At 38.1% G+C, this 13,661-nt stretch overlaps 1 protein-coding gene across 2 annotated transcripts; it reads left to right on the top strand.

Annotated features, from left to right (window-relative positions):
• The first annotated feature begins 137 nt into the window (after window positions 1-137).
• On the top strand, window positions 138-12,319 carry LOC307033271 (uncharacterized protein). Of its 2 annotated transcripts, XM_079671678.1 has the most exons (11): window positions 138-204; window positions 936-1,124; window positions 1,301-2,815; window positions 2,902-2,994; window positions 3,084-3,188; window positions 3,323-3,432; window positions 3,550-3,741; window positions 3,851-4,013; window positions 4,098-4,263; window positions 11,990-12,084; window positions 12,190-12,319. In XM_079671678.1, the coding sequence occupies exons 2-11, from the start codon at window positions 968-970 to the stop codon at window positions 12,273-12,275; spliced, it is 2,682 nt and encodes an 893-aa protein (XP_079527804.1). In that variant the 5' UTR covers window positions 138-204; window positions 936-967; the 3' UTR covers window positions 12,276-12,319. The 2 variants fall into 2 exon arrangements, with proteins under 2 accessions (XP_079527804.1, XP_079527803.1); XM_079671677.1 differs by lacking the exons at window positions 138-204; window positions 11,990-12,084; window positions 12,190-12,319 and adding exons at window positions 4,393-4,487; window positions 4,593-5,134 and having other exon boundaries at window positions 731-1,124.
• The last annotated feature ends 1,342 nt before the right edge of the window (window positions 12,320-13,661 follow it).

The following is a 13,661-nucleotide window of genomic DNA, read 5'->3' as shown; positions in this document are numbered from 1 at the left end:
TAACCAGGATGGTCTTCCTGGGTAGAAGAGGAGGAAGGAGTGGTGCTTCATTGTCTAAGATGAAGAGCAGTGATGTCACCTCTCAGGTTGCAAACTTCAAGTTGGGGAATTTTCAGGAACTCCTCCTACAAACTGGAGGACTTATTTATTGAATCCCTGCTTCAGAACAACTCAGCAGCTCCTCTGTCTGCGTATCTTCACCAGGTAACACTTTATTTGTAATTGCTGTATTACTAGCTAGTAGAAACAGTGTATTGCATGTAATACAATGCCAACTATAAAGTGATGGTGATAACAAGATTGACACAGGGTGAAAAGCTGCCATTAGATGAAATATATAATACAACGTTAAATTGTTTTTGAAAGTATTTTACCATAGACTACTCAAAATGAAACTGAAAAAATACAAGACATAACGAAACCAGAATCTGTGTTTTGGTAGATTTCAGTAACTCTAATCTAAAGTGTAATTTATACAATGTTAAATTGTGACATGCTTATTTTGAGGCATTGGAGTATTTAAGTTGGATTTAAAAATAATGAATTCAGAAAAAATAATATTCCTTGTGTGCCTTGCTACAGTGGGTCACACTAAGCATACTTATGACAGGGCGGGCGGGGGGGGCAAAGACTCTGATGTTCCTGTATATGTTTATGGAGATAAGAGTGAGTAAGTACTTGACTTACGTTACATTTTAAGACATAACCGTTTGCTATTTGTGTTCAACTAAATATTTATGGTACATCATAATTTTATTTGAGTCTTTTTGAGTTTTTTACTACTCTAGTTTAGCAAATCAATTGTTACAGTAATTCAAGATTAAAACAAAATTCTCAGTTTATATTTCAGGCAAGTCCTGCGTTTGGTATTGCACAACATATTAAGTCAATGGAAATTGTTCATTCACTTATGGATGTGTTGTCTGTGTGATTAGTTTCTTTGACTCAGCTTGAAAACAAAGACCTGATGGCGTCACCAGATGGATTTCCAGCCAGTTTCTATGGAGAACCAGGAGTGTTGGGCATGTTATCCAATGGGATCAGTGCATTCCTCGTTCTTCTGCAGAACTTCCACACAGCACACACTGGCACTGCACCAGCCGGGGTGGAGAACATCCTAGCAGGTTGAAATTGTTTTAAATATATTTATATTTACTGATGTTGATGTACTTTACTTTTCTATTTACATTTTTTTCTTCACAATCTTTGACACAAAATGTTTTCCTTGATATTAATACATTTGTATCTCACCTATCTGATAAACTAGTTTTAGTCATTTCAATTCTATGTTTCTTTGTAGGTGTCCATCTCATCCTGATTGGTGGTGTATGCCAACTAGTTGCAGGAATGCTTTCCTTTAGAAAATACGATCATCTGAGCGGCACTGCCTTTATTGGCTACGCTGCACTTTGGGGCAGTTATGGTGCCACCAGAATCTACTTTGGTGCCTCAACTCAAACCCCAACAATAATACCTTTGCCTGCTCAAATTATGAACAATTTGTCCCTGTCCACTAATATGACGAGCAACATGTCTCTGACCGCCACCATGGTGATCCCAGTTTGCCATGTATGCCTGTCCATAAAGGAGACAGCCATTGCTGGTCTGGTCCCCTACATCCTTTTGTCCTTTCTCCTCGCCTTCTGCTCTGCCACAGTCAACTACATCATGCCTTTTGTTTTCGGGGCCATCACAGCCACCTTAGTCTTCGAAGCAGTGGGTCTGGTAGCGAGCTCCTGGGCTCTCGTAGTCTCTGGGGTTCTGGAGTTCCTTATTCTGATTTTTGCCATCTATGGTTCAGCTGCACTGCTTGGAAAAGGTCTGACTCAACGTCTAGTCCTCAAAGGCTTTGGTACCCCTCTCTTTAATGTCCTCCTGCTCGGGACCACCAACTCAGGTAGCGCCCAGAAAATTGGCCAAGAGAAGAAGAAAAACACAAAATATGCTGAGCCGATGGCCTTGGGTTTTTTCTGTGACACTGTAGCGCCCTTCATCTTTGCTTTCTACAGCTTTGGGTATATGAAGTCTTTTGATGTTGGAGTGGCATGGGTCTCAATCATCACATTTGCCCAGCTGTTCTCCAGCTATTACGCCCATCTGCGCCAAGACTGCTACCACACCACTAAGTTTGGTCTTCATGCCACATATTGGCTGATCAAGGCTTGGGATGAGTTTGTGCTTTCTGCTATGGTTTTGGAGGACGGCAAAGTGGCCTCAGGGAGGGAAGCAATGGTGGGGGACTGGTTCTTTGTGATGGCAGGCGTGGTGCTCTGCGTGGGAAGCCTCAACACAGACGTCCTGGAGCTGATCCACAACATGCTGTTCGTCCTGCTCACGCTCTCAACAATCCCCCAGATTGCTCTCCAGGGATACTACATCTTCTTTGGTGTAGCTTGCTCCCTGTTCACCGCAGCCTCCCTGTATTGTACCTTCTCGCGTCTCATCAACTCCATAGCAGAGAAGTCTCTGATCCCTGTGGGACCCCAGCCCATCTCCTCTGAGATGTTGAAGAAGGCTCTCATGTGCTGCAGGGCCAAGCAGGGAGACCAGGAGGCGCTGGCCCAAACTGACCAGGGATCAGACGCCCTGTTCTACATTGCTAATGGAGTTGCAGCTCTCTCAGCTCTTCATGCACGTTCTTCCAGTTTGAATCCTGCCTTCCTTCATCTGACTGTCCCCTGGGTCCTGATCTCTGGAGCCATCATCCAGGCCTATGTCAGCCGGCTGCAGGTCACAGGAGGGGGTCGTTTTGGTTCAGTCATTCCAACCATCTACGTAGCAGTATGGGCAACCTGGACCTGGTTTAGGTTTGCAGGTATGTCATGACAAACATGTGTTTAAAAGAAAACTTGTTGTGGCTGAATTACACACAATCTGATGCCACGTTTTTTTTTATTCTAGGCAACCTGCTTCAGCTCTCCGCAGAGGCAGCATACGGTTTCACAGCAGGAGCCATTGCTCTCCTGGTCATTAACGCTTTCCTTATTCTCATTGGTAGGATCAAGCATTCTATTTTAAGAGAGTTTGGAGATTTAATTAGTTTGTTTTTTAGCTTTTTTTCATGTTTATATTGTCCATGTCAGCTGCCTATAGGAACCTGGTTTTGCTGTTTCTAACATCAGTCATGCAGGTCGTTCTTGTCTGTTTCCTGCTTTCCACTCTGCAACGACTTCCATATGAATTAGAAAGTAAGTATAGACAAAGCTTCATTTTGAGATGAACGTCCCTTTTTTAAATATAGATAAAGGCCTGAATTCAAATCAAATCTTTCAAATCAAATCCATATTGTTATTAAAACATGTTGACAACCTCTTCTTTACAGTTGCCATGCTTGCACTTTTTTCAATAATTTGTATATATGGGGCTCTGGCGTCACTGGTGAACTGCATCTTCTCACATAGACTTCTGCCTATGGGCCCTCCCTTGATAAAGGTAACCAATTAAGATGCTATTTTTACATTTGTTGCTAATTCTACATCGTCTGTAATATTCTATCCAATGTATTTCATGAATATTCCATATTATCCCTAACTCTTTGGCCTTCCTTAGGAGAAAGTGAGGAGGGAGTCTGTTCCAGAGATGCCCTGTCCTGTTGCTTATTCTCGACTCACCAGCAGCCTCATGAAGATCGCTGGCCTTCTGGAAGAAGGAGGAGTGTGCGGTGTTCCCACAGACACTGTGTATGCCCTGGCTGCCTCCTGCAAGAACCCCCGAGCTATTGAGAAAATCTACAATATTAAAGTAAGAATGCTTGTAGTTGCTATCATTTTAAAGTGTAATCTGAAATCATTAAATCCACATTTTGCTTTAATGTGATACTCATCAACCTTTTTTCTGTGTCTTCCTCAAGGACAGACCAGCAGAGAAGCCCATCTGCATTTGCATCTCTGATGTGGAGCAGCTGGTGGCAGCCAAGCCTCCCTTCAGCCCTCTGCTCTGGGAGTTTATGAGGAATGTGTATCCAGGAGGCATCAGCTGCATCGTCAGCAAAGGAGACTGGCTCTTCAAACTAGGTAAACAGTTTAACAGCTGCTTTACTGGACCCATTTAACAAGTCTTCCATCAATTGTCAGCTCACTTCAATGTATCTTGTGTAGGAGTTGGACCAGCTTATGACCGTGTTGGCACTAAGGACAGCATCATGATCCGAGTCCCTGACCACACAGTGACCGGCCACCTATGTGATATCACCGGACCCCTTGCTATTACATCAGCCAATCCCAGCGGAGAGCCAGACAGCACCCACCACACCATGGTCATCAAGTCAGTGTCTATCCTCTGAATGTCCTTTTACAGCAGTTGAATCCCGAGAGACAAAATGTGTTATGATTGAATATTCTTAATGGACGGACATTGACTGACATTCTTTCTCCTATCTTATTTTTGCCACAGTCGACTGGGACATAAGCTCCAAGGGGTTCTGTGTGATGGGGACTCAAATGAAGTTGTTGCTTCTACTGTGGTCAACTGCCTCAAAATTGATGAAGGTAAAATGCAAGAGAAATCCCATTATGTTTCTCTCTTTTCTGTGTGTTTCACTGGCACTATCTAATCCAAGCCTATGTTTTACTTTTTATTTTACACTTACACAGGAACCATCACCATTGTGAGGGAAGGTTGTGTCCCTGCAGTCAAAGTCCATCAGATCTTCGAACGAGTGAAAAGCACTATGGTGTGATTCTCTTGCACTCAATTTCTCCTCTTCCTGACTGATACCCCATAAGATTGGCTTGTTTAGCTCCCCTATTTCCCTTCTACAATCTCAGGGCGGCTTTATAAGTAACAGCTTACATGTTGTGTGTGTGCAAATGTTAAAATAAAATAACCTTTTGTAGTTCACAATGCTCTTGATAGATACTTGACATTCTCAGCAAAGACCTTGGGAAAGATCCTGTTTCTTTGCTGTATCTGCTGAACTTTTTATTTACTTTATAACACAATACAAAATATATTTATGGACCTACCTTTGTAAATGTTTGGTAATTATGTAATATGTATTTATACATTTAAATTATCCATTATGTTGACATGAGTTTTGTTGAATAGAAAAATTACCGATTACTGTATGTATCTAAGCTAACGGTGGAAACAATGAATGTGACTGAAGTTGTGTACTGTTTGTGTAAATAATAATAAAAACAATTACATCACTATAATATAACTTTCAATTGATTCATTTCTTAACACATGTGGTATAGCATGTAGGCATGAAGGACATGGGGATCAGTAGTTTACAAATGATGTGCTTTAATTTTGAATAAAGTCATGTTTTGGACTATAACTGATGCATTCAATTCAATATATATTAAACAAATGTTTTTAAAGACATTGTCAAAAACTTGAAAAATCAGTATCTATTGCTGCATTGTTTCAACAGGCAAAGACATTTCTTCACAGTTGGTAACTCGATTTGTAATATAGTTTAGTGCAAAATCACTTAACAAATTGATAATCTCCTACAGGTTATACAACAACATTTAATTTAAAACATGTGCTTTGAAAATGTTTTGTGAAAGGTTCTTTTTGAAAATATTCAATACCTCCACAGTGAATTACTGCTAAAAAGCCCTTCACACATTAATGGTCTCCTTTTGGTTATAATACACCAACAAGTTAGGAAAAACTTATTTTGAATATTTACTGTGGAAAATGTTAAATTACTATTTTATACAATGTATTGCTACCAAAATCCATCAGCGACTTATATTCACTTCAATTTCATAGACATGGGTAGTAACGAAGCTCTCGTCAATGGAGCTGCCACATGCAAGAGAGCTTTGAAGCTTTTGGAAATTAATAATAATAATATAATAATAACTTGGATTTATATAGAGCCTTTCGGGGGACCCAAGTTTGCTTTACAGCAGAGTAAAACAAACATAAACTATTGGTGTAGTACAACCATAGGAGACCATTGATGAGTGAAACAATTTTTGTTTTAATACACTTTCAAAAAGTGAACTTATTGAAAATAATGTATGAACAAGTCTTAAGAACATACCTCTTTTTTGTATATGAATACTTTCTTTTCGGTAGCTTCCAAGTCATGTGACCAAGTGACTCTAAATTGATGCAGCATTATTATTCTACACTGGACTAGTGTACACCTCTAAGATTTGAATCTTTGTGTTTTTTTGGATTTTATATCAATATATAAGTATAGTAGTGTTTTTTCAATAGCTTTATGTCATGTTGAGCATTGAGCATTTAGTAAGTTATCTCAAAGGTTATACATAGACAATGTAAAGCATGTGATCACAGGTGTTGCTAACAAATAGACCTTTTTTTACCATGGTTATTGCTTGCTGGAACGCAATACGCTAGTTGTTTTTTTATCTGAAAATTGTGTCCTAACCACTGAAACTTTAATGAAAGGTTAGAGTCAGTGTGTCTCTCGTTTTTACTGAATGAATGATTAATGTCATTCTTTTCAAGTATGAAAATCTTTTACATGCAACTTTTTCAAAACAAGGAAGCTCAATTCACGGGCTTTTCCCGTAATATTTCTGGTTTCAGGCTTCAATGTCGATCAGTGTATCTTCTTTTGTTCGTCCAGTTGTGTACTTTTCTATGGTGGGTGTTTTGCAGACAAAGCTGAGTAACGTTAACCTCTGGAATTGGCTTACATACTTTTACAGGGAAATAATTAGGTAATTAGCTTTGACAGTTAACATTAAGAAGAATACGTTCTTTCACTGTAAATATCACTGTCAAATCCTTGTCAAGATGGGGATAAATGTAATCATATATTGGAATATCCTTTTTTTACCTTTTAAGTATACCATCTCTATTAAATATTGTTTTCATTTATTGTTTCAGATTATCCTGAAAGGCCCCTTTAAAGTATACGTTACTGTGGCTGCAAATGTTGTTTATTAAAGGTGAATAAATAAAAGAGGAGAGAAACATGGGGTTTTAGCCTTTGCAGTCCATTTACATGCACACTACAGGAAAGGGCCCCTTTAATGCTTGCAGTCATACAGAGAGTATCACTGTCTGCAGAGTGAAATACAAAAAGGAGAGACTGCGTTGCATATTTAAACACTGAAAGGGAGGAACCTGATGGCACTAGATGTTTCAAGGTCATTCACACACAGAGCATCTTTTTGCTCAGGTTCCCATAAGAGGAGTTTCCTGGCAGTTGGATACGTGATAAGGTGCACATAGTGAAACTCACTATCAATGTAATTTCTCAAGCTTAGCACAAACATGACAGCAGTTAACAGAGATAAACCCTAGCACGCAAGAATCACATAGTAATATAATTTAAGTAAATAAGCTAATAAGTCATTGTCTTTTGCTGTGAAGGAATACGTCACCTTATGTATCTCAATGGACTGAAACAAATACCCTCGGTATTTCCCTGTTCAAAGAGTAACTAAAGTAAGCTAATGATTAAACAAGGAAACTGCTCTTCTTATACCGTAAGTCATTAGCAGGTGGAGAAGGAAAGAGTTTAAAATGTTTTTTTGTTTTTGATAGTGTGACTAATTAACCCCGTCCACAGGCTCATTAGGCTTTGAATGATACATGACTTATTATAACATTAACAAACATCACATGGGCACACCGTCTGCAAATGTAAAAGCTGGTTGGAGAGTCAACCTACACATGGATATTTGCACATTAAGTAATAATATATGTGCAAATAAATTTAGTTTTACTGATGATCTTAGACTGTGTGTAGACTCCTCCTCTCCACGTGTTTGTCGCTGTGGTTAACTTCTCTAAAGTTTGATCCATCACTCAGTAAAACCATAACCTGCCTGTATTTGTTCCTCACTTAGTTTCAGGTGTTAGTCAAAAGCATGATGAAGGATGTTCATTGAGTAAACATTTACTGACAAACAGTTTATTCAGCAGTGTTTGCTTGAGATATTTGCGTAGGGAGGTATGAAGTTAATGGTTTCGTTTTTTGCAGATGTTATAATAAGTGAATAAATAAAGATGTTAGAATATTGGTGAATATCAATCTTATCTGAAGATCATGTAACCCTAACCCTGACTCCATCCTCACTTTCAACATTAAGAACAGGGCTCAACCACACCACAGTGTACCTAAATATAGCATGAAAATGAAATGAACAGCTTTAAAATGGATCACCTGGTCTGTCATAAATAAATAGTAAGGTGCCCATATCATCTTTGAAAAAGAGCACTCAAGTGTTATTTCAGGGCTCACATGATACTCCATATATCCAGATTAGACAAATACAGTCATGCATAAAATGTACCAAATTGGAAAATATATAAAAAAGAAAACACAATAGAAACTACGATACTGTATAATAACAGAATCCTTAATAATGAATGTCTTTAGTTAAACCCAAAGAAAACCTTAATTTTTTTACGACATAATATACTTTGACCTTGAATATGACTTAGGACTTCTTTTTTTAGGGCATATCACACAAACCCTTTTTCACGGATTACTTTACTGTGAAGTTTTATGCATTTCTATGAGATACTATTGAATTACTTATTAAACTTTTTTAACATTATACTTACCATAATAAATATAGGCTCGTGATTAAAGAAGTACACTGGTGCTCTTACTTTGTAGACTGTTAGACATTTGGTCAGGTAGGGAAGAGTTTTAAAAGATGTAGAAAATATTTAAGTAAGTAACATAGTGTGCCTAACAGATATGTCCATGGGCTTGTTATGCTTTGAATAGTGGATAAAGGACAAAATCCTTAATAAAATAAAACCTCATTTTGATGTTACTTTATTAAAAGGTTCCTTACCGGCACAAACGTAATTTTTTAATTGCAGTGACGTGGAAAACAAGACACTCTGTTGCTAGTGACACATGAGCACACAGTCTGAAAAGGATGGAGAGTCAACATCCACACGGATATTTGTACATTGAGTAATATATGAGTCCACATAAATCGTATTTTACTGTTGTTATGACCGTTACTGTTTTGTGACATGTGGATGCTCTCCACAGCTTGTTTGTCGCTGTGGTTAACTTCACTGGCTCAATCAATCACTCCCTAAAAACATAAACTGCCTGTATTTGTTTCTCACTTCAATTCCCTGGTTACAGTTTATTTATTAACTTGTTATGACTTTTTTTTTAATAACATATTTACTTAACGTTATGATGAAAGAAGGAGACTGCTGCTCTAACTTCATCCTGATTTGACTTCAACAATGAAGGATACACTTCCTATATTTGTTTATCACTTCGATTTCTTGGTGACAAACATGAGGGACATTAACAGGATGATTTGTATAACCAACTTTATGAATCAGAGGTTAGCCCAGAGGTGGGTGTGTATGAGGCATTGTTTTCAAAGATGAACCTGCCTGAAATGTCAGCTGATCAGAAAGAGTATCCCGACAGTCCAATAACAACAGGAGAGGTCAACAGTGCTATTTCATTAATGAAGGATGGGAAACCGCCTGGCCAGATGGCTTCCCCTCAGAATACTATAAGAAGTATGTGGACAAACTGGCTCCAATATTAACGACTGTATATGAAGAATCTTTATCCCTGGGGAAAATGACAGAAACATTAAATGAATCTCTGATTTCTATAATTATTCAAAAGGATAAACACCCCACTGAACCAGAAAGCTATAGGCCTATAGTTTGATTAATGTGGATTGCAAAATTCTGACGAAGGTTCTTGCTAAAAGGCTGGAAAGCATTCTGCCACACTTAATACACTCAGACCAGGTAGGATTCATTAAGGGAAGATCATCCACAGACAACATCAGACGATTGTTGCACCTTATGCAGCGTAATCGGTATGAAAGCTCGCCAGCTGCCTTCTCCCTGGATTGCCCAAAAGGCATTCAATAGGGTCGAGTGGGGCTTTCTGCGGTATGCTCTTAAAATATTTGGATGTGGAGAAGGTTTTATCAAATGGATACATTAAATGTATTCAGACCCAAGGGCAGCAGTAACAACTAATGGGGTGATATCGAAATTCTTTAAACTAACACGTGGAACCAAACAAGGAGATCCTCTCAGTCCTCTGCCGTTTACTTTATTTCTGGAACCCATGGCCGCCGCAATCAGGGAATTGAGCAGTTTTACAGGGGGAAAGGGAACACAAAATGTTCCTATATGCGGACGATATGTTATTACTTATCAAGCATCATATTTCGTCAATCCCTAATGTTCTATCTACAATTTAATCCTTTTCGAAAATATCAGGCTATAAGATGAATTGGCAGAAATCTGAATGTATGCCCATATCAACTGGATGCAACCAAGGAGTGGTGTCAACATTCAATTTTAAGTGGATCCCCGTTGGAATGAAATATCTTGGCATCAGGTTGTATTCAGGGCTGGAAGATATAATCTCTATTAATATAACTTAAAAGAATTAAGGCAAATTTGGAAAAATGGAAATTGATAAATCTCACTTTATTGGGGAAAATTAATATTATTCAGATGGTGGTTGCCCCACAATTATATTTCTATTATGATACTGGTAACCATCTCTGACGGAATTTTCAAACAATATAATCAGATGATCAGCGAATTTTTATGGAATGGAAAAAAGCCAAGAATTGCTCTGAAAAAACTCTTTGCCCCAAGAGATAGCTGTGGACTGGGCCTCCCTAATATGGAATTATACAACATAGCATTTTAAATTAATAAAATAGCAAGACACTGGACCAATTATGGGTTTAACCCTGGGTGGGTGATGATGGAAGGGGCACTTGCAGCACCGGCTAAGGTCGTATTTTCAAACAAAGTAAATGTAAACCCCTGTGTGGGTTTACCTTGGGTGAGTTTTGGCTTTAAAAGTCCTCTATTATACGGTTTTTCCTCAATATATGGTCTCAGATATATAAAAACCATATCTCTGAAGTGTTTGGCTCCAAATACCAAACATCATTCATTGCAGCATCCCATAATCCCCTCTTTTTCAGCCCTGATTCAAAAGTACTGATTCTCTGTCTGTTACTTTAGATGAAAAAAGGAGAAATTCCCCACGCCCCTCTGGGAGATATTTGGTTAAAAAAACACAATGGTGCTCTAGGAGGAGATTCAGGTGATAAGGGGGGGTGGTTACCTTGGTTGGTGATTGGCTAATGGTTACACAAGCCAAAACATCGTTATGACATCATAAAGAGGCCAAAAACCGAATCAGCTCATTTTCAGACAGGTTTTTACATAAATGGATCAGGTCAAAAAGAGAGTTTTTTTCCTGAAACTTTCAGAATCTCCGAATGTGAGGGGACACATGTTTATGTATAAAATACATGAAAAAGAGGTTTTGTGCTTTTCAAATGATGGGTATTATAGATGTGTTGTATTGCATTGATCTATCCATAATAATCAATTTTCAACTGAAGGCATGATCTGACTTTTTCAGATAAACATTCACCATTGAGTCGTCCAACATATTGTTACTATGTATGAACATATATGTGTTCTCTTTGGATTAGTTTAACCTAATTTTGGAACAAAGCTAATTTTAATTGACAGATTAGATAAATAATATGTTTGTATATTTATGTGATTTTGATTATTATGTATTTATATTTCATATTGCCCATAATGAGATGTTGTAATACTTTCAGGAGACTTTAATATTCAACAGAGAAAAACACAAATCAATATTCTGCTAAAAATATGAAAAAATAAAACTCCTTTGGAAATAATTTAATGAAGCCTATCATTTATCATGAAAGTGAATATACACAGTACATTCATGTATTTAAGATACTTCAAATTTGTGAGAAAAATGTAAGATTTTTTTATAATACATACAATACACACATTTAAGTTACCCAGCTAGATAAGTGACATTAGTGTCTGTGTGCATACCACTATAGAAATGACACACCAATATGCATCATTCAGATAAACAGACCAGCATAATACAGACATCAGAACATCAATCAAACAATATTTCCTTTTACAGCAGTTGAATCCCGAGAGACAAAATGTGTTATGATTGAATATTCTTAATGGACGGACATTGACTGACATTCTTTCTCCTATCTTATTTTTGCCACAGTCGACTGGGACACAAGCTCCAAGGGGTTCTGTGTGATGGGGACTCAAATGAAGTTGTTGCTTCTACTGTGGTCAACTGCCTCAAAATTGATGAAGGTAAAATGCAAGAGAAACCCCATTATGTTTCTCTCTTTTCTGTGTGTTTCATTGGCCCTATCTAATCCAAGCCTATGTTTGACTTTTTATTTTACACTTACACAGGAACCATCACCATTGTGAGGGAAGGTTGTGTCCCTGCAGTCAAAGTCCATCAGATCTTCGAACGAGTGAAAAGCACTATGGTGTGATTCTCTTGCACTCAATTTCTCCTCTTCCTGACTGATACCCCATAACGTTGGCTTGTTTAGCTCCCTATTTCCCTTCTACAATCTCAGGGCGGCTTTATAAGTAACAGCTTACATGTTGTGTGTGTGCAAATGTTAAAATAAAATAACCTTTTGTAGTTCACAATGCTCTTGATAGATACTTGACATTCTCATTTCATTTCATTTCATTTCAAACCTTTATTTAGACAGATTAGTCCTTTGAGATCATCGATCTCATTTACAAGGGAGACCTGCATCATTTAGTTCCACATGAAACATAAAAACAACATACAAACAACAGAGGATATCATATTGACATATTCAACATTTACAAATACCCAGAGTGTCAGAAAGCATTTCATTTAGACATGCCTTAAATACATTCAAAGAAATAAAAATGCTCAATTTCAATTTTGCCTGTAGACTGTTCCAAGCAAGTGGAGCTGCGCACATAAAAGCTGTCTTACCTAAGACAGTCCTTACTCTTGGCACATCTAACAAGACTATATCCTGTGATCGCAGACAATAGCTGCTACAACTTTCTGCTTTATCAATGAACAGATATAATACGGGAGTTTGCCCAACATAGCTTTATAGATAAAAGTTTACCAGTGACTGAGCCTCCGTACAGTGAGTGATGGTAAACCTGCCTTGGTATACAATGTACAGTGATGAGTAAGTGCTTTACAGTTTGTGACAAATCTCAGAGCACTATTATACGCAGCATCTAGTTTGCTTAGGTAGTTCTCAGCAAAGACCTTGGGAAAGATACTGTTTCTTTGAACTTGAAAAAACCCTTCACACATTAATGGTCTCCTTTTGGTTATAATACACCAACAAGTTAGGAAAAACTTATTTTGAATATTTACTGTGGAAAATGTTAAATTACTATTTTATACAATGTATTGCTACCAAAATCCATCAGCGACTTATATTCACTTCAATTTCATAGACATGGGAAGGAACGGTGACTCGTCAATGGAGCTGCCACATGCAAGAGAGCTTTGAAGCTTTTGGAAATTAATAATAATAATATAATAATAACTTGGATTTATATAGAGCCTTTCGGGGGACCCAAGTTTGCTTTACAGCAGAGTAAAACAAACATAATGTAGCGTTCGCGGCTCCGCCGCACGGGTGGCCAACTACTTAAATGAGGAGGACACGATGGCTGTAATTTATCCGGGTTTTATTACCCTACAAACAGACTAAACCCCGGGGTTGGAAGACTGCCCAAAACAACAAAGATAGGTAGCGGTATTGTCTCTTAGCTCTCTCAGGATCCCTCACTAGCTCTCCCGCCGTAGCTTGACCCTCTTCCGGTCACTTGTAAACCCCACCCCCTTTTTCTCCCCGCCCTATCCGGCT

This window comes from Notothenia rossii, assembly GCF_949606895.1.
Source record: "Notothenia rossii genome assembly, chromosome: 3".
NCBI classification, from domain to species: Eukaryota; Metazoa; Chordata; class Actinopteri; order Perciformes; family Nototheniidae; genus Notothenia; species Notothenia rossii.
This window is presented reverse-complemented; position numbering and strand designations above follow the sequence as displayed.